The sequence below is a fragment of the Elephas maximus genome, chromosome 6 (assembly GCF_024166365.1).
Source record: "Elephas maximus indicus isolate mEleMax1 chromosome 6, mEleMax1 primary haplotype, whole genome shotgun sequence".
Lineage (NCBI taxonomy): Eukaryota > Metazoa > Chordata > Mammalia > Proboscidea > Elephantidae > Elephas > Elephas maximus.
In genome coordinates this window covers 45,282,963-45,305,525 of record NC_064824.1, presented here as the reverse complement: position 1 = coordinate 45,305,525, position 22,563 = coordinate 45,282,963, and the positions used below count along the sequence as shown (strand labels likewise).

General features: G+C 35.8%; 1 protein-coding gene across 5 annotated transcripts in view; it reads right to left on the bottom strand.

Moving 5' to 3' along the window:
- The window catches only part of MBD5 (methyl-CpG binding domain protein 5), a 150,772-nt gene that overhangs the window by 49,001 nt on the left and 79,208 nt on the right, over positions 1–22,563 (bottom strand). For 4 of the 5 annotated variants that reach the window (XM_049887157.1, XM_049887159.1, XM_049887160.1 and 1 more), the window contains exons 2-5: positions 15,645–16,319; positions 11,723–11,825; positions 10,406–10,586; positions 3,394–5,529 (exon numbers count right to left, since the gene is read on the bottom strand). In XM_049887157.1, coding sequence (XP_049743114.1) covers positions 3,394–5,529; positions 10,406–10,586; positions 11,723–11,825; positions 15,645–15,757 — 2,533 coding nt within the window. In that variant the 5' untranslated portion in view covers positions 15,758–16,319. The remainder of the gene's footprint in view (positions 1–3,393; positions 5,530–10,405; positions 10,587–11,722; positions 11,826–15,644; positions 16,320–22,563) is intronic. The other variant, XM_049887158.1, reaches the window with a different exon arrangement.

Genomic DNA, 22,563 nt, shown 5'->3' with positions numbered 1-22,563 from the left:
ATCTTTGCCTCCAGTTCCATACTTGGATTACAATACATTTAAAATGTGTCCTACGGAATTCACATATAGGCCTAAAAATCAGTATCTGAGTTGTTTATCACGGGAAAACTCTCTTTAAAAGAGGTTTTTGAAAACAAATTATCAATCAAATTAAGTGTTTTCAGAGCAAGTGATTTCTCATCTTAAGTAACGTCTCATGTAATATTATTTTGGAGCTTCTCCTAAGGAAAGTAGAAAAAAGGTACTGGATTGGGCAGAAGGTCCCTGGAGTTCTGTCCAGGCTCTGTAACCACAGTTACAGACCCTTTTGGGCCCAGTAGCTTTATCTTTGAAAGACAGGGTAGAATTGGACCATACTACCTGTGGGTCTCTTTCAGCTTCTCCATCACGCTTGGAATGGCATGACCAGCATCTGCATATCAAAGGTCTGTTGACAAAACCCACTCTTATCTGAGTAAGTGAGGTGATACCAATTAATTAAACAAAGGTTACCTGATGGGATTCAAAAGTGAGGGGCAACTCTCTTTACATTCTGGACATTTCATCTGCATTGACACAAACATTCTAATCATTGTGCACTATGATAAAAAAAAAAAACTACTATGATATCAGAGCCTAAAAATAGGAGGCAAAAAGAATTGACTTTTGTTGGTGAAAGTGCATCAAAAGTTTACAAATGTGGCTTCTAACATACATCAATGCGCTTCAATTCATTATCTGTTTCACATTTTAAAAAGATTTTGAAACTGGAAAAATATTTTTAATCACTAAATGTTTCAGACAAAGGAACTTATGCAGCTGGGAAGAAAATGGATTTTAGAATTAGATGAACCTGAGTTCAAATCCTGATTCAATTATGTGCGATCCTGGGCAGTTATTTATGTTCTTGGAGGCTCAGTTTCCTCATCTGTAAAATAGGGACAACAAAGTCTTCTACTTTGGAGAGCTGTACAAATTAGAAATAATATAGGTAAATCACCTGGCACAAAATCGGTACTCAATGATAGGTCTAATAAACTTTTTAAGAATAAATGTGTTTTTCTTCTAATGTCTAACTGGTATGCTCGGAATATCTAGCAACACTTATAGGGAGAGCTGGGACTGTCATCTGTTGTTTCACTCTGAATGCCAACCTTCGTGCTATGTGATTACTTGATCGGTGAAAAAATGTCAGTGTAAATGGATATTTAGGCTAGGCAATTACAGTGACAGTACTCAGTTGTCATAGTTGACTATACATCAAAAAAAGAAAAGTGACATTAGAAACCTCTTCAATATTTAGTTTATCAACGAGTTACATTAATTAGTAAATCTATCCATTTTCATAACCAGCTGCACATCAGACCTAAGTACACTAATTAGAGTTTAATTTTATTAGGTTTTATATTTTTAAAATTCTTACTGACCTACACTTCTATTAAGCATATGCTTCTTGTTAGCTTACACATGGTTGGCCACATCCATATCATTATTAGATATTTTGTCTAGCTATTTGATATGCTAACACTTACATTAATACATTTTCAACTTGTGTGTTTTGACACCCCAGCACTGGCAATCCAGGTCAGATGTTTTACAGAAATGTATGAAGCAAGAAAAAAAAAATGAACAAGGCTACATAAAATAAGTCTAAACTTGACAATCGGAAGAAACGAATATAAATAAATGCTGGTCTATTCCATGGTAAATGAATTACATCATGAAAAAAATGCATACACTTTGCACCTATGAATTTAGACCTGAAACAAAATAAGTTGAGGTAAGAGGTATCAAAATTTAAAGACATAATACGATGAGACTAACGCTGTCTCATCTAAATGATTGAAGGTATGCTCAATAAATAAGGTGTTTTTTAAAATAGGTATTGACTTCATGTAACTTTGAAGTACTAAATGCATAAGATTAAATTTTCATTTGTATAGAATTATCTAAAAATGAAGACGAGCCTGGGAAAAACTGGAAGCACCTTATGGCATAAACATCCTGTTAAACACATAAAAAAAATGTAGTTTTGTGAGATTTCTTAGACTAAGAATATCAAGAGGGTACTAATCATTTAAAATATCTTCTAAACCTTATAGTCTTTTAACACGAGGTCATTGAACAGTTCTTCATTAAATACTAACATCAAAACAGAACATATAACACAAGTTGTGGAGGATGGCAGGTATAAGTGGCAACACTAGGGAGGAAAACATTTGATTTTAAATCAGCAACAAAAGATATGGAGGCTCTAATGCTTTTCCAGGATGGTGGTATAATACCCTCTATACATATCTATACAACAGCTTATTATTAAAAGCCTCAGCAGTTTTCTCATTTCTAGCAGCAATCTGGTTTTCAAAGCCCGCTGTTTTCATATTTGAATTAATATTATCTCTAAAATTGCCTTTTATTTCCTCCTGTCATTTCTCACAAAGCTCTCAAATCATTAGTGTTGGGTTTTGGGTGTAACCTCTAATGTTTTTATTTTAGGGTCAAGTTTTCTGACGCCTCAATGACTTCTTTACTGCTTCTTTACAGTTTCTTTCTAACATTTTGGGGGACTCTATTGCACACAACATAGTTCTTTTTTCTAATGTGCCTACTTTTAAATAAGTCTGTCTCCTTCATGAATAGTGGATGAAGAGATAACAATAAATTTGAGTTCAAAACCTTAATGTCAGTGATAAAAATTATGGTTCAGTTCTAGAAGAAAAATTCTAAAATAATTTCAAGATAAAAAATTCTGGAAATCATGTTTTCAAGCCTTTTTTATTAGAAAACTTAAATTATTATTATTATTATTTTTAAAGGGAGTAGCCAATATCCATTTTTCAATGTTCTCAAGCAAATAATAGTAAAGAATAGCAAACTAGGATAAGAAAACATTAAAAGATGGCTTTCTACTTCATACAACTTCTTATTACCTTTTCCTATCCATTCACCTATTTCTGGTCAGCAGCAAGAAAAAAAAATCCATTTATTTTTGCCTTTTTCGGTTTTCCAAGATGAGCTTCATTTACTTGAATACAAGCAAAAGCTAGAGAAAACGGCTTTTATATCGGCATAGGCCAAGTACATGTCTCTCGAACCAGGAAACCCTGCCTTCTATGGCTTCTTTTGCAGTTTAAAGTCCAATGATTATCTAACCAACTGAAAGTCAAACAATGCTCAAAGTGACACAGATTGACAACAAATAACGGAAACACATGGAATCCCCTTGGCTGTCATTTTTCCTAATAGACAAATACCTAGAGTTCTGTAAATAAAATTATAAATACTAAAGAAATGATGAGAATTTCGCAATGGGGGAAAGGATCATCTCTTATCATAATAAATATTTTGGTACAAATTTAAAAAAACGTAGAAAAGTTTAGTACCTTTGGGTACTTTTTTCTAATAAAACCATACCTGCTTCAGAACTTGTTTGATTATAGCTGCTAACAATGCTGTTTGGTATCACTGGAGTGGAGGACGTTGAAATTCTTGACTGAGGTGGGTTGGGATGTAATGAATTTCCTAAAGCCATGCCCGACTGACTGAGCATCCCACAGTTCCCGCTAGCCTGAATCTGATTTATTAAACCTGCAAGATGGTGGTTTGGGACTGGACTGTTACTGTGAACAAAGTTAGTGTTTGCATTGTGGCAGTGCACGGCTTCCCCTCTTAAAGGTATGTTCTGTGTCAGTGAATTCTGAAGAACACTGGAGTTCATACTGGGATCTGTAAAATGCAGCTGGTTAGCAGAGCAAGGCAAAGCAGTGTTTGAGCCCCCACACACCGGGGTACTATTGCTACTCAAGTGAGAGCTTTGACAACTCATAGACTGTAGTAATTGAGACATTGAACTGATGGGAAACGAACCCTGACCCTGCTTCCTTAGCAAGTCAGGTCCAGGTTTAGGAACTGCAGAACTATCCCCTTGAGACTGTCTGAGCAAGCTCAACACTGTGGTGGGTGGTTGTTTCCTTTTCCGCATTGAGTCTTTTTGCTGAGACATCAGCTTATCTCTTAGTGCTGCTCGGCCACTTTGCCCTTCACCTGTTGGGAGAAGCACGTTGGCAGCAGGAGGGAACATGGTGTTTAAAGTGCTATGTCCTTCCGGGTTGCCACTGCCGGCAACAGCTCCAGAATTGCTACTGCTGCTGCTGTGGTTACCAGCCAGTTTGTTTTGATTTGCTAGCTGTGCTTTGGCTGCTGCTGAGAGTAAACTACTTGCTGGAAAGGAGGCAGCATTGTGCTGGTTCAAGATCTGATTTAAAGGCATTCCCAGCAGACCAGGCTGACTCTTTACAGAACCACTTCCGGCAGATGCAGTAGGGAAACCTGCACTGCCTGGGGTATTTAGTACATTACTCATTCCAGCAATTAATGAATTAGGGATATCCTTGTATTGATGATATCCATCGGACTTGGTAGAAGGGCTTGATGGCATTGATGGTCTTGGGGACCCTATTGTTGACCTTGGTGACCTGGGTGGAACCTTAATGCCACTACAAGTGGCCTGGGGTCCTATAGGTGGCATCATGAAATTTCCATGATCTGATGACGTGGAAGATGAACGTGATCTTTGGGGGGATGCCTCAATCCTTCCAATTCCAGTCCCCATCATGTGCACTGGGGATGTCACTGGAGAAGGGGACAGGGAGGTTGAAGCTGAATGCTGAACTCTTTGTACATGACTCCCGTGATTCATGTGACCAGGTTTTACAGTTGGCAAAGGGAGATTGCTTGGCAAAGGAACGACAGCAGGAGGCATGCTTACATTCATCACAGGTACCTGAGAGTGGACATTTGAATGGAAATTGGTTGTATTAATGATAACAGGGTTCTGATTCACTGGTTTACTAGGAATAGGGTCAAGAATGCCAAGTGGATCTTTCTCAGACGTTAATGGCTTTTTCTGAAGAGCACAAGGAGGTGGAGGAGGGGGTGGTGGGCCTTGGGGTGGTTTGTGGTGGAACATTGCTCGTGGTATTTCCATATTAGTTGAAAAATTACACATTGGTTTTTTCATTACTGGACTCTTTGTAGTCAAGGTTGGGGAAAGAGGTATATTAGTCCTTCCAGCCATTGCACAGGACGAGTGTACAGGAGAACCATGTAGCATTACTGAAGGTGGAGAAAGTGGAGTCCTATTCAGGTGAATAGGACTAGAATTGGGAGCTCCATGAAAACCAGGATTATTTCTTGTGAAAACATCAGGGCTTCCAAGTGAGTCAGTCCTTGGAGAGATTGAGCCATCTCCATATATCTGGGATCCTGATGACGCTGGGCTGGGCAGGCCTCCATGGCTGCCACGGAATGGAGACTTCTGTCCATGTTCACTGCTGCCCAATCTCTGCCGGGGGTAGATGGGGTGGAGTTCTTGTTGCTGGCTCCCAGGCAGTTCCTGTACGTACAACCTTCCCATGGCATTCGATGATCCAATCATTAACTTGAAAGGATGTTTACATTCAGGCATTACAGAATTTGTAATTCCTTCATGAGACTTATTTCTTACTGATCTTGGAGTTGCTGCCCGAGAAGGTACTACTGGAGTTGCATCTGATGTGAAAGGGAGAGAGAGAAAAAAAAAATGTTAATAGCCTCAATTCTTTTGTGCATGTATGCTAGTGGGACGGGAGGGAAGAAAGAAATAAGAAAGGGAGAGGTGCGAGGAACTCTGGAAATAGAAATATGCATATAGAGGCTGTGACTCTATGCAAATAAAAATGTTCTGTGCTCTAATACTAAATTTTGAGTTAAAAAATGCACACATATCTCCTATAGTTGACCAAAGTCCTAATAACCGCGTACCATACTTGTTTGCCTCTTATCTGTTAAGAGAGGATGGGCAATTAAATCAGTACATACTGACATTAGCCATTCTAAAAATATTTAGAATATGCAAAATCAAGATTGACAGCCCAGATGGAAATGGTGATGTTGTTATCTTGCTGGATTTGAATTTTTAAAGAACACAGTTACAATAGAAAATTGTAATCTGTGCGGTGTAATATTTTCTTGGTTAATTTGAATAAATTGCCATTGCACCGGAAAATCTGTTACCCTGTAAATGTTTCTGTTACCCTACTGAAACTGCCTCAGGACAGCTACAATAACACTTACCCCGTTTTTCACTGGGAAAGAGTTTTAATTTTTGTGAAGTAAGTGAATGGATTCTGAATCTTTTATGAGAGTGATGACAACAGAAATTGCAGTGATATTGTGAACTTGCTTAGCTTTATATCATGTCTGTAACACTGTAATTTATTTGCCCCTAATCAGTCATTTACTGTAAAAGTGGCCTTAGCCAACCAATTTAGGTAAAAGATTGCAATTCTTCTATTAGAATAGAATTCTCAAGCATAATGTCAGGGTGCTAAAACCTTCAGTACTAGGTTCCAATTGAGTATTCTCTTTTTACATGAATACACTTCTCTCCATTTTTTTGGAATCCCTTCAGTTCTTTTGGAGATCAGACAGAATACAGGCAACAAAAGCAAGCTGGCTCCTCATACAGAATTTTCACTCTATCATGTTGGAATTCCAAGTTTAAGTTTTTAGCCCCTAAGGATGTTTAACTATTTTATAAAATTGTGTCTTCTAAAACAGGGATGACAAATAAAATTCATTTCATACGCCAGTTCTCATCAATTGGTAGTGGCTGCTTAGAGAGCGGTGTTGAAAAGGATGCTGAGCTGTGGCTGGGTTCCATGAGGCAATGCCAAATGTCTATCTATTATAAGCACAGGAGATGAAAGTGGCACTATTACACTATATACTTGTCATCCTCATTCTGTGACCTACAAAATATTAGCAAGCACACTTAATTTGCAACCAGAGGTATATTTATTTAAATGCTGTCAAGCTGATTTCAACTCATAGTGACCCTAGAGGACGGAGTAGAACTGCCCCATAGGGTTTCCAAGGCTGTAATCTTTACGGAAGCAGACTGTCATGTCTTTCTCCTGCAGAGCGGTTTGTGGGTTCGAATTGCCCACCTTTCAGTTAGCAGTTGAGCGCTTAACCACTGTGCCACCAGGGCTCCACAGACACTGGTTATCAATCTGGGGTACACAGAAGTCTAGGTAGGTTGCACTCAAGTAGTAAGCGAATGCAATAAACACATGTTTTTCTTGGGAAATGGGGGCTTTCTCTTTCTAGTGTGGTGGAGTTCAGATTCTCTGATACAGTAATTTCTGGAACATAATACATGAAAAGTTGAGAGCCAACAGTATAAGAAAATTTCAGCTAGTTCACTAAACTGAAGCGGATTTTCTTGTTGGAGTTTTTTTTTTTTATGTTTGTAATTAAAGGAATAATATGTTAAAAATATTTGGGTCATTTTGCTTGGTATATAGTAAAAACAACTGTATTTACATTTACACTATTATCATGAAATTGACTGCGTTATCTTCAGTAATAAAACAACTGACTTGCATCTTTTCTTGGGTATCAGTGTATTTATATATTTAATTATCTACGACTCAGTGATTAAAAATATAGACATGGGCACTTTTTATATTCAACTAAAAGAATTTAGAAATTAGCTGTGGTTAAGGAAGGATTTCTTCTGTATCTGGGGAAAAATAGTTATCATCTTTAAAATAACAGGAATACCAAACAAACAAAGACAGGCTGAGGTTATGTTACCGTTAGGAATTAAAGTATACAAGGGTTGGCAAGTGTAAATGCTAGGCACCCACTTAGTGCTTTCCTGTATGTTCAAGCAGACCTTTCAAAAGAATAAAGAAACTAAATATACATTTATGTATGCAAAATAAAGAGGCGTTAAAACTACTACAGGAGTGTTTTGAATTTGTGATTATTTAAATCTCAACCATATATTTTAAAAATTAAGAAATCATAATAAATGTTACGTGTGAAGCTCATGAAACAGTAGCAATTAATCCACCAAAATGTACAAGTTCAAAGGGGATGGAGGTGTACCTCTTATACGTGTACTAGTAAATATTTACCTTTCAAGAATTAACCCTGGATTTACAAATATGACAAAGGACCTAGAAGAAGATTCCGCTAGGGCCATTAAAACAAGAGTTAGGTAGAAACTGGTAAAACCAGGATATAATATGAAGTGAGAACAGCAGCAGGTAGAGACTGTGCCCACACAGGTGCGAGGCAATAAAAGAAATTAAATAAAAAATAGTTATACATCAAGGTGGATGGATAATAGTAAATTTTAAATAACTTATTAGTATTAAATATAACTTTAAATTGTTACAATATCTTTTAATTATAAAAATGTAGCTCATTAGAAGAAAAAAACAAGATCCCCTGAAGCTTTTTTTTCTTATGTACCTCAGTGGAACATTTTTTTTCGGACCATTCCTGTTAAAGTTTAGAAGGTTACTGGATAGAAGCTCTATGCTAATAACTGTCAAATTTGTCTCTCCTTGCCCTGTCCACATGAGTTATAAGTGTGCATCCTTAATTACCTGTATGATGTCACGACCGCTCCTTTTTGTATTCAAGGCTCTCAATAATTTGGACCCAATTTATATATGCAGGTTTAACCTTCCACTTAAGTCAGATTATTTTCCATATCATCCCTTAATTATGCTATAATTACATTATACTCATCTGGACAAAAATTTTCCTACTTCCCTCATATGTCTAAACTCTACTATTTCCCAGGGCTGGTTGAAATTGTAGTTCTGCCATAAAGCCTTCTTTGATCACTAAAGGTTATACTTATCATCCCCATTCTTCTGAACTTCTGAGAACAATATCATTTATCACGCATAAACAAATGTTTTTGCGCTTAGCCGCATTTTACCCTAAATTACTACTCAAGTATTAACTAGACTGTAATATTTTAGAGGGAGTTCATATTCTAGCCCTTAAAAGGAGTTCCTCAATCTCAAAGTATAATCTAGCTCCACAGATTACATTTTAAGCATAAAAGGAAAATGGTATCTTAACATTGGAGAAATCACATGGACATAACCTTAACCAAGCAATCATCAATATGGAACAAATTAACATTACGTGCCTCCTGATAAACACATAACATCACCTATGTAGCATTCCTACCAAAAAGTGTGTGTGTGTAATGTAGGGGTGGACTACCCAATCACCAAGGTTAAGTATGACCTTACTTGTATGTGCTTATTCAACTGTACTGAACAGTTTCACATTTTTTACTACATCTGTAGTGAACAGTTCTCACGTTTTCCACCATAGCTTTGATGTCATGGAAAACATGTGAAACTGTAAGCACAAGTAAACCTGTGCTTACCTTGCTTATTGGGTTATCTGCCCCTGGTATAATGTTTTATATATATTTATACTCAGGCAAATGTTTTATACACACACACATACCTGAGTATAAACATGAGGAAACAATCAGGCAAATCTAAGTTGAGAAACATCCTGCAAAACTGGCCTGGACTCTTAAAAACGTCAGTTCATGAAAGACTGAAAAACAATGGGGAACTGATCTGGAATTAAAGAAATATAACAACAACTAAATGCAATGCATGAACTTTGATTGTATCCTGGATTTTTTTTTTTTAAAAAGGCTAGATTGCTTAGAAAAGCAATAAAGGACATTAAGACAGTTGATGAAATTTGAATATGGACTGTGTATTAGATAATAATGTCATATTAATGTTAAACTTCCTGAATGGGATAATTACATTGTAGTTACACAGGAGATGTTCCTGTGTGCTGAAATATTTGGGGATGAGCTGTTACAGTATCTGCAAATACTTCTCAAAAGGTTCAGCCAAAAAAATGAGCAGGAGAGATGGGGGAAGCAAATGCAACAAAATGTGAATTGGTGAATCGAGGTGAAGAGGACAGGGCTACTCAGTGACGTGTACCTGCAACTTTTCTGCAGCTTTGAAATTAAAAAAAAAAATAAAAGTGTGTGTGTGCACGTGTGTGTGTTTGTGTGTGGAAGGAGCTTTAAAAAGTTCCTGACAAAGTGATTTCTGTTCAGTAGGTATTCAATAAGTAACTATTAGAGTGAAAGAATAATGTTGCCAGTTTCTGACAACACTGCTATGTTGCATTTGAGGTCTTGATACCACACATTCCAATTCTAACCGTAGTGAAAAAGCTACATTTGTTTCCTAAAAAAAGCAACCCAAAAAGCAACAGTACTTCCTTTTTTGTGAGCTCAGCTCTACACACCTGCATAGCATTTTTATGTGCTAATTAGCATTTATTCTGCTTGTTTAACTAGATTATCTGGACAGGAGATTTTGGGAAACAACCTCATGGTAGTTTTTCGGAACTAATTTGCTATTTGTAATAGAATGATAGAACAGAGAACTTTAAAAGCCTTGTGTATGTTTGCAAAGCAAGAAGGGATAATGTCTGGCAAAGTGATTTCTAACGATTCTTTCTCTTGGAAAGACTGGGGAAGGGAAAATTCCTTAAGCCTTCTTTTCTTTTTCACTATATTACTTACTTGTTCCTCCTCCGGGACTGGTGAGCACCAGAGAAGGATGTGGGGCTTCCATGCTTTTGTGAAGGGTGGCCACTGCAATGATCTTTCTTTTATGTATGCACAGCTTTGTGACATCTTCATCTGCTTTAACATCTTCTGCAGTTCTCTGTTTCACAGCAGCTCCAGGGTCAAAATTAAACACCTGGAAAAGTAGTCTTTTTTTAGAATACGTCTGTTAAAGCATTTAATAAAAACATCCCCTTCTTTAAAAAAAAAAAAAAATATTATGCACAGATTAGGCCATAAATCTGAATAAAACCTTCTCAAGTTTTTATATTTAAGAAAAGCAACTTTAAATAACTTAATAAATATGTCTGCTGGAGAGTTTCAGTGGCAAAATAACTAATTAAAATTATCCTAATTCTAAGATAGCCAAGATAAATATATGGAAAGGTACAATATCTGATAATGTTTCCAATTTTAGATACTTTCTCATGTTATAACAGGACAAAAAAAGATGAAATGCAGTTCAAAAAAAAAACAGCTATATTTCTACATGCCAACTTTTTCTTTGGTCTTATTTTATTACTATTTTAGTAGTACCTTTTCACTCCAATTTCAAGAATTTTTCTATTTTTATAAACAATGTTTTTTTTATTGTAGATATCATTGTAAGATGCTTCAAATCCTTTTTTTTTTTTTTTTGAGGGGGGAGTGAGGTGACATACAAGTGAAAAAGAAAAAATTGTCTTATCAGTACTTAGTTCTAAGGCCAAAACCAAACCCACTGCTGTCAAGTCAATTCTAACTCATAGCGACCCTATAGGACAGAGTAGAACTGCCCCATAGGGTTTCCAAGCACCTAGTAGATTCAAATTGCCAGCCTTTTGGTTAGCAGCCGTAGCTCTTAACCACTATGCCACAAAAGTTTCTACCAATAACAGTGCGAAAATAACATCAGATTGGAACAGTTGTAGTTGTAAAAGAAAATTTTGCACTACTTAAATGCAGAGCATAGTAAAAAGGTACAAAAGTGGTTGTAATGAAATATTTACTATGAATACAGGATTGTCACCTTTGAAAATGACTCTGGGATTTGAACAACTTCCACAATCTTTTTTATTCCCCCACAATCTTTTAAGCATTACAAAAGGCATACAAAAGACATCTAATTAGGTAAAGATTTAAATTGCATATATGTTGCAGAATAGCAAAATAAAATGCCAAATGAGAAAAGCAAATGCATAAAACACACAAAGATAAAAAAGCCAAAAAAAAAAAAAAAAAAAAAAACCAAAAAACAAAAAACTGCTGACAGATCTATTGTGAAGCGGTTACCTTGGGAAGAATAAGAGGACATTCCAAGCCACACTTGCATGTTCCATCAGTAAGCAGGTATGTTTTAACCTGCTCCAAGCAAGATAACAAAGACCCACTGGGACTGTAAAAATAGTTTTAAAAAACATCAGGAAATAATTCTGACTGTGCATATTATATGAAAAAAAAAAAAGGCATAATTTATAGTTTAACCAACTGTCCTTCACAGGATAATATTTTCCTACTAGGGAAAATCATTTTCTTTGTCAATATTATGTTAGCTACTAAATTATAGCCTCTAACACTATAGCTCTTTCTTTTGAACCAAAATATTTCTTAGAAAAATACAGATCTTCATAGAAGATTAAATAAAATATTTTGAAAAATAAGAGTGGACTGAAGATGGGAAAAATGTTATTCAGGAAGGCTGCTGCTATATCTGAAGAAAGGACAGTTAGAAGCAGGCAAAAAAGCAACAAGAAGTACACAAAAGTAATCACTACCATTTTAAACTAGAAGATCTGTTTTTAAACTGAGGAAAAAATGAAATTTAGGAACATGTCGGGAGTTAAACCAGAAAGTCAGTAAATCTATAAAAGTTGGGCCTAACAAGTTACTCCCTTTTACTCTCGGAGTCTAGAACCAAGATGACCTTATATAAAATCCAGGGCTTTGAACCCCTGCTGAGAATTTGCGTGTCCATCCCTGATATACTGAATCAGAAACTACATTTAATAAGCTGCTCAGGTAATTCTTATATATAAAAAATTTTGAGAACCACTGCTCTACTAGTGATTCTCAGAATTTTGGGACTCTTAGAAATGCAAATTGTCAGCAGAGGTTTGGAACCTAACAAATGGGTTGGAAGCCATGGTAAAAACAGGTTTCTCTTTTTTTTTCCCCCCCTTCATCACTATGTTGCTTTGCATATGGACAGATCAGTGTAGCCCAACTCAAACTATACTGAGGAGCCAAACTGCATAGAGAAGGAGAGAATAGCCAGGTAGAGCTGACAAAGGATGGGAATTTTTGAGGAAATAAGTTTCAGGTAGCAAAAATGTGCTCTAGCTGATAAATGGGTAGGTGCTCTCAATGTTGCTGTTTTTTCCAGCCATAAAAGTCAGTATGATATGTGAATCAAGTCTACAGATTTAGGTACTAAAATTCAGTTGACATAAGTTTTTTATTTATTTACAATGGGGTTTAGTTTAATATGGGCAGTTTGCATTTTAGGGCTTTAACTATTAATATATTGATTTTACAACTTCATTGTATGTTTTGAAAAGTATAACTTTCATTTGGGAGTATCTTTTACTTGTGACTATTTACAAAAAACCTTTACTTTTGATCAAATTCGTGCAGAAGTAATACTCGCCATTTCATATACATTCATATACATAAATAGCATTACGCTACTGGAGGTAGTCTGTCTCTCAAAAAAAAAGACTAGTTTTATATCAAATAAGCCAGCTTTAAAATGTAATTCATATTTTGTTTCTGGACAGTCATGTAAGTGATTCATGCAGACGGAAAATCTAAATTAAAATCCTCAACTTTGTCAATCACTTATTCATTTATTTACATTAACAGCATGTTTCATAGATGCTATATAAAGAACGATAATTCCCTGTATTATAAACCTGAGTTCCATCACAGGAAAGAAGGGCAAAAGATGTTTTCGGAAATCTTGAAATTTTGTTAGCAAACAGCATCTTCATTATTTTTCATGTGAGTTTTATGAAAAGAAACAGCCCAACATTTTATAGCTAAAAGTGCAGGGACTGAGTCCTAGAGGAATTTAACTGTAAAATTAAACTGAAGACAAGAATTCCCGAATTCTATTAGAGTACTGTGCTCTAGACACTCGAAAAATACTTCCTCTCAGTCAGTCAGTTGGGTTCTTTCCTTCAGTTGTAGCTCTTTAATTAACTTTTGAGAGTAATAATTAATGTAAAACATAGTTACAGGTCTTTCAGCACAAAGCTTAGAAGAGTGGAAGCAGGTGGGAAATGTAATGTGTAGCCTGGATGCCACCCCAAGGCAGAAGCAGCTGGAGATTAACATAAATATTACAAGCACACTGCACACTGAGAAGGGAACTATAGACTAGCCTCCTATATATGTTCAAGTGGCAATTTAGCCAGTTATATACAAACAAATCAAACTTATGCTGGCTGGCTTAATTTAATTTGAAAATGTTTCACCTAACCAGGGAAAGTTAGTTTCCAAAATAATTTACAGTGTACGGATTTGGACATGGAGAACTCACATTAACAGGGTTATCAGCTAGTGAAGTCTAGTCAGACTTGGACAATCATAAACAAGATAACTGAACAGATCCCAGAATTAACTTGGTTCTTGCTCTCACCAATCCGAAAAGCTGATTTATCCTCATAGGGATGATGTTAAAGTCAAAAAAAAATTAAACTATCAAGATTTTAGAGTCATTCGCTATAAGCTGAATATACATCTGCTCTTTACAAACTGGAATAACTACAAATATAAATGTATAACATTGATATCTTGCTACATTATATTGATAACAAAGAACCGGCAATTTGTTAATAGTATTGGCAACAGGAACACATTGATAACGCTATCTTGTTGTGTTCTTGTCCATCTTATCTAACACGGCTACTGCGATACGAGCTTCACATTCCCTGCTTTTTTATCCCTTTACCTCAATTAATGGTAAATAATAATTTAAAAAAAGTTAAAAAAAAAAACCAAACCCATTGCCGTCGAGTCGATTCTGACTCATAGCGTCTGTATAGGACACAGTAGAACTGCCCCATACATTTTCCAAGGAAAGGCTGGTAGATTCAAACTGCCAACCGTTTGGTCAGCAGCCAATGCTTAGCCACTGCACCATTACAGAAACAAACAAAAAAATTTGTGACAAAACAATTTCAATTAGTAATTAAATTTACCTCAAGAGACACCTTGCACAAAACAAACAAAACCAGGATAGAATCTGAACTGACTTTCTGAATTGTTACGGTATGAAATGTTTTGTTTATGTAATGGAAAATACCTCATTCATATAAACACGTCATTGCAGGAATAGAGGACTCTGTTGAAGCTGGGATACAAATAATCACATTGAAAGTAATAGTGTTAATGATGCAATTTGATGTCTTTTGAAAAGTTCTAATCCTGTTTCTAATAGTTTATTATGTCACAAGAAAGATTTATGATTTTTTCTTTTAATCTTTCATATACTTACTGAAAAACTACAAAGTACGGAACTTGGCAATTATGTAATAAATAAGACTACAACTACTTGCCAACAGCTTAGTTATACTACACAAGATATGTGCCATCAAAATTGAAAAGAGCAGGCAATTGCATTTTATTTGTGTAATTTTTACTTGAGAGGTAAAGAACCATTTCCATCATGACTTTTTCTTTTTTAAGATTGTATGCAAGTGAATAGATTAAAAACCGTGCAGAAAAAATAAGGAACTCATTTTTAGGTAATATCAGGTGGTAAGAAGTATAACTGGAGCTGCCTATAGATAAAAACTCTCAACCTTTCTATCAGAATAGCCAGCTGAAGCACGTGAAGAACAGAATAATACTGTCAAGAGATACTGGGTCTATTTCCAGTATTTTACATTCTACTGTGAATGTGGTAATGATGCTTATATGTGTCTTTTAGAAATCTTCATGTTTTTCTTTATCCTTGTTACAGAGAGAAGCAGAATGACACCTTGTATAAATACAAGTAATGCATAAAAATTCTCTCTGGTAACCTAAGGCAATTTACATTGCAGAACAGTACAGAATAAAAAAACACTAGAATATTTCTAGCACAAAGGTCATTTATTCAGAATTACTTAAAGTGCTGTCGGTTACAATATTTTGCACATGGAACAGACTCTACCACATTAATCTTGGGATTCCAACCTTGGAGGTAACACAGGCAATACCAAAAACTCACCTGACATAGAGTACTCCATTTTGATCCACTCGACGCTGCCAACCCACAGGAACTTGTATAGCTGGAAGACCTCCATCCTTGTCCCCTCCGTCACACTCCTTGCCTCCATTCATTTTCTGTGTCTGCTTGGGACTCTTCAAAGATATCAGCAATAAGATGATATCCTTATATTACATGGCATGTTGGCCTTCAAAAATAGGCCGACGCAGCACAGTTTTTCCCAGACTGTACAAAATGCATTGGGAAGCTTCAGCTCAGTTTGGAACCAAGTCCTTAAAATCTGCCATTGTGAAAAATCAGTTTCTCATTATTAATCTACATTAAATAACCAATATTTAAGTCTTATAGGTGGTCTACATGGATAAAAATGAGTGCTTCTGATTAAAGAAAATCATAATTCATTAATGCTGGTACCTGCCTGAAGTGGGAAGGAGGGGGAGTGTAAAGTTTTTATTTCAACATTTTGTCTTGAACTTTGATGGTGGCCTAAAATAACCTCTTTTGTTTAGAAACCAATCTCATTTTTACAGTGTGAGTCAGTTAATATTTCCAGGTACTACCCGTCTTTATTGGCCACATTCTTTAAACTTTCTCTCTATCTTCCAATCTGAGTTCAGGGTGTTGCAGGCTGGTTCCTCTGATGTTTTCATGTCTTCAAAATTCCAATAATATAGCCTGAAACATATGTAAATATGCAAACTGTATGTTTAATGCTGAAAAACTGAGAAGGCGTGCAATTTTAGAATAGAATAAACTGCCAAGTGTACCAAACCTCTCTAATGTCGTTTACCATCAAAATAAAGTGCCAAATTCAACTTTTCTTCTTCCAACTTGATCCACTGACTCTAGTTAAACCAATTTGCTTGATCTTGGCCACATGTGACTTTCTAATTACTAAACAGAGTCATTAATTATGGCTTTACACACAACACACGGCCTCCTTCTAACTCACAATAAAAATATATCCATCACCTCTCAAGACCTGACGAGTGGAAAGTTGTGTGCGAATACAACTATGTTTTATTCCCTCCTTAATTCTACATACCTCTATGAGTCAGTTTTCTCTTCTATTCCATATATTGGCCTAAAGAAGAACTGGTTTCTTTTTTTATAGAAAAAATTAAAGGGAAATAAACAGTACATTCCCAAATATAAGACAAGGTTTTTTGTAGTCAAGATTTTACAAAATCTCTTATATTATGGGATGCTCTCTTAATTTCCTGAGTCACAAGGTACAGTTTGGGGAAGGCATATTAGGTTGAAATTACAGTAATCTATGTTATTAGTGTGGAATACTCACAAGAGTCATCTTGATGGAGCTGTTAAATATGGCAAATAAATTTAAAAAATTTTAGTACTTAATCCTGGTAGAGAATAGGATGTCACAGTTGGTAGTATTATTTGTTGTTGTAAACAAAGTTTTTACAGATCAATTTAATATATACTGTGTGGTTACATTGTAGGGCTCATGAAACTACACTAAAAGATGAAATTTTAAAAAAGTTCTAGTGTTATGTGAGTGAAACTTGTGATTCGTGATAAAAATTTCCAGTGATAGCATCACCTACAGATTCAAAAAATGCTATATTTCAAAAAACCTAGGTGGAAGTAAAGATGCTATGCTCTGGAAAACTGTGTGAGGTGATTGAAGATTCACATGGAAGTACTGAATCAAAACTGTTGCATAAAATTTAAATGAAACAAATCGACTATTTTAAATAACATGTGATTTCAAATGTGCATGTATATCTTAATGAACAAGTTATAAGTATAAATAGACACATAACTGCTTAAACCTAAAAATCTACATATTCAAGTTGGTCTCAAAGTTAATCTTTTGGATCTCCTTTTTTGCGTCTTTTCATTGGGATTGCAGGATATTACTTCATAATAAAGTTTATCATATATTCAGACATATGCCTTATTTGCAGACTCACCTCTGAGACAAGTTGAAGGTATTATAATGAAGCATATACTTATTTAACTGAAGGTCGGGAATGGTGGGTATGGGAAACACTGGCAGGTAATGAAAAAAATATGAAAAATTTATTGGGAAAAATTTGAAGTATAAAGAAAAATGCCAAGGAGTTACAGTCCCCAGTGGGATCTCAGGCAGGGAATTTACGTTGCTGGGCCCAGCCCATTCTACGCTTCTCACAAAATGACCCATTTGCAAACAAAACATCCTATTTCTGTCTTCCATTCACTGCATCTTTAATGATGACTTTGCTGTTCAGCTATGTTTAATCATGTTTCATTCAACAGTTAGTGAGCGTGTACTATGTACTGTGCTAGGTGCTGAGAGTACAGAGATGGTAAGCTACCTACCGCTTTATCCAAAGCCCAGGGTAATATTTGGCACTGAGGAAGCTGCTCAATCTGGAAGGACAGAAAGGAAAGAAGAAGGGAACGAAGGGGAGAAAAGCAGAGGGCAGCAAGGAAGGGTAAGTCCCTGCTCTCAAGGAGCTCCCAGCCTAGTGAAAGATGTGAAAAGATCTAAATTTTGTGCCATCCTGGACTCCCAGGTTTTGTCAAATAGCAGACGACTCTGTTTTTTTTTTTTTTAAGTCTCTTTTCATGTCTTTTTTATTAACTTGCTTTTCCAAATCTCTTTGGTGGTTTCTGATCATTCGACTGAACCTACTTTGGAGCTTTCCGACCATTTGATGCCTATTTCTTGTCTGTCTACCCTTGTATGTGGCTCCAGCCTCCTTGAGGTTCTCCCCATTAAGTAATTTGTGGATCTGCCAGATAATAACATTGGAATGATTCCTGCCAAATGTCTCCTTCACATTTCAGTAATCATAAATACAAATCTTGGATGGTCTGGTTTTGCTTAAACCAGCGGTTCTCAAAGCATGATCCTGGGGCAAGCATCATCATCAACACCTGGGAACTTGTTAGAAATGCAAATTCATAGGCCTGAGCCCAGAGTTACTGAATCAGAAACTCTGGGGGCAATCTGTGTTAGAATAAGACTTCCGGGTAATTTTGACACATGCTTAACTAATCTGGCCTCTTCTCACGACATGGATAATTTCCGATGTCCAGTGGAAGGCAGCTAGCACTCTATTTCCTTTCATCCTTGCAGGTCATCCTTCTTTTGCTATCTCAGCCTTTCAGAGGCAGCGCAAACATAAGGGCTGTAGAAACCCCTCATAGAGAAGAGGTCCAGAAACCATCCAGCTATTGTTTTTTTATCTGTAAATGGCATTATTGTTCCGATTGTAACATTCACTTTATGGATTTGGAAACTACAGGCAAGTTTGAAGACGAAAATAAAAGCTCACCTGTAATCTCACTACTGAATAATAACCACTGTAAACATTAATGTACTTACTTTCAATCATTAGTTTTTAGTTTTAAAAGTACACACACACACACACAAAATAAAAGCACAATAACCAAAATTTACCACCATTCCAAATTTACAATGTAAACATTTTGTCATTCTTGCTTCTTTTTTCAAAACAAATGACTTAGAAAACATTACAGATGCAGTAAGCATTACCCCCTCGATCCCAATCCCATCTTTCTTTTCAGTTCTATTCCCCTCCTTTCCGCACACTATCATGATTCTGGTATATGTTCTTTTAGGCCTTGTTTTTATATGCTTATTCCCTATACGTGTATACATAAACAATATCTGGTATTGCTATGTGTATTTTAAAATTTTACATAAATGCTATGTACAAATAGATCATTCTGCAGCTTGCTTTTTAAAAATTAACATTGTTTTGAGAGCTGCCTTTATTGAGATATATAGATATATCTCTACTGCAGATATATAGATCCAATTCATTAATTTTTAACAACTGAATAGTATTCTATCATATGATTATACCACTATTTATTTATTGGTATATCAATCATATTAATGTTGGATTGTAGGATATGTACATTTTAAATTTTACAAACACTGCCAAAGTGCTCTCCAAAGTAGTTATACCGATTCCAACTTTTTCTATGCATATAAAAAATAAGAAGTAACTTTTTTCCCTTTAAATATTGACTCATTACCATTTTGTATTTTATCTTCTTCCTGAGCATTTCACCAGGGCATTAAATTTTTTCCAAAACATAATTTTTAATTGCTGGAATGAATTTTATTAAATAGATGTATGTAATTTCTTTATTCACTTTCCTTTTGTGGACATAGATTTTCTCCCAAATTTTCACAATTACAAATAAATCTGAGATAAATATCTTTGTACATAAATCTGTGCTCATCTTGATAATTCACTTAGAATTATTTACTAAAATAGAATTGCATAATCTTAGAGTCCTTGATACACTTTTTACAGTGGGCTAGGAGGGTAGTTTTAGGAAGGTGTTTCAGGCAACGTTTCTCAAAGTGTTGAAACTCCTGCCATCTTTTACTAAGCATAAAAATCTATTCCACTTGTCTCCAAAATTCTGATAACTTTATCTATCTAGAGACATACCACCCAAGATTCAGCCAAGCTTTATTTTTATAGTCTGTATTATGAAAACAAGTTTTTTTCCTCTTTTCAGAATATTTAATATTATACTGCTATGTTTTAAAAAATTACATATTCCAGACATCTGTCTCTCACCTCCCCTCAAGATTCTGCTACAAACAATCTGCTTTTATTGTTTGGTTTCAGCTCAGTAGACATAGGCTAAAACAGAGAAGATACTATGATTTGAAAGGCACCTCCGTCTCATGAATGCTCAGGATTCAGGATAGATCATATACTTAGGACATAATTTAAATTTATTTCCCAAACAGTTCTGTAGCAATAATAATGAAACTCGAAAAGTGTGGTGGTGGAGGTGGTGGTGTGTGTGTTCTGAGGGGGATATCTACCAGTGTTTTAATTTTTCTGCTTCCTTTCAGTATGCAAACTACTCTCTGAGAGAACTGGCCTTTGGTGAATTGAATTGTAGTGATTTCATTTTCTTCGCCTCAGAGTTGGCTTGTTCTGGCCAGTAAGAACTCAAATTTGATGTCACTACCTCCGAGAGGTTAGGTCCCTGACAAACATAAACCCCAGGATGCTATGAATGCAACAGACATCTTTCAATCTGCTTTACTGACATTCTTGTCAACCTAAGAATGAACTTACTAACCTATGCAATGTTAAGTGTGTATTTTAAGTTATACCCCAAACACCATAAAGACAACAATGACTAAACATTGGAAAAAACAACATCATGAAAATAAGTAAACAGCTATTTTTCATAAATCCTTCTGAATAATGCCAAATGTCATAAATCCTTCTGAATAACATCAAACTTGATTAGCAGTAAGAATAATGAAACGCTTTTTGAGTCATGTGATATTTGAATAAATCCCATTAAAATGTTTATAATGACATCACACCTTCATCTTCTGCCCGGTGGAGATACTTGGATGCACCTTGGGACAGAACTAACACTCAATAAATGATTGATTTGTCACGTAAGATGATGTAAATTATATAAAATACCAATATTTAATATGCTACGTAAGTCTAAGCAATCATTTATACTTTTTATATTATGATTATAAACTTAGCTTGTGAAATATTTAAAGATAAGTCCATTCCATTCCTGCATTTGTGAGAGTGAATGTCTCACGTTCTCCAACTGAGAACAAGCCCCATATAAGACTTGCATCTATACTTAAAAAAAGCCAAAATAATATATAAACATGACAAAAGATAAAAATGAATTAAAAAAAATCAGTAATAGCATTTCAGAGAGTAATGCCTGAGTGGCTACAACATAATTATCACTTAATTGGGTAATAAGTGAATATACGCACAATTTTTCCATCATTATAAAATGTGCTGATTAGTTAAATTATGCTTGCTGGAGTAACCCTAAATGACATTTTTCCTTTCCAAGTATCTTTCGCCAGCATATCAATTATTCAAACAGCTCCTTCACAGCACTTAGCTAGCCCCCCATTCAATCTTCCCATTTGTTACACCTTTCATATATATACTCAAGTGATGCATTTTTATTTATGAGCATACTTGCAGTTACATCTTCTTTTGCTTTTTTAAAACCTTCCCATAGATTAGCCCCATTTTCACTCTGGTTACTATTTCCATTTGGTTCTTATCTTCACTGTGCAGCTACTTTTCCAAAACATACCCTTCAGATACATCCTTTGTAAGAGACCCAATACCTCTGACAGGCTCCACTTATTCACCCAAACTACACTTAGAATATTTACATTTATTTTTACACAGTTGTATCAGGATACCCTTGATACATCTTTCCTGTTCCGGTAATTAGTTCCAGAAACCCTTGCTTTTTCAGTGAAGAAGTTTGTAAAAGTTCACAACCTGCATGTGAGGGATCACATTCAAATAAAAAATGCTACATTTTTCACTAACTTTGAAGGTATAGAAATTGGCTCTTGAGAGTGAGGCTGGGCCTCAGAGTCAAAGTAACTATCACTCTGGCCCACACCCATCTGCTGGCAGAAGGATTACTTATATCAGGCCATTTCTTGCTACAAAAGTTCAGTAAATTACCAATTCTAGTCACACAGAAGCCTTCTGGGCCCTAAATGCTAAGCGTAGGAGTTAGTAAATGGCACAAATACTTTGTAGCTTGTTCCATCAAGAGGTGTGATCTATTACTTTATACCTTGCATTTGGACTGGCCTTGTGACTTGCTTTGATCCATGGAATATGACAAATGTGATGCTGTTCAAGTTCTGAGACTAAACCTCAAGAGGCCTTGCATCTTCCACTGTTGTTTTATGGGAACACCAGTGCTACATGAACAACCCTGAGCTAGTCCCCTTGAGGATGAAGGGAACATGTGGAGAAGAGATAGTCCTTGTTGGTCCAGCCAGTCCAGATGAGGCCCCAAACACATGGGTGAGCCCAGCTAACATCCTGTGAAACTGGGATGAATTCTCCTAGTTGAGCACAGCCTGAACGGCCAATCCACAGAT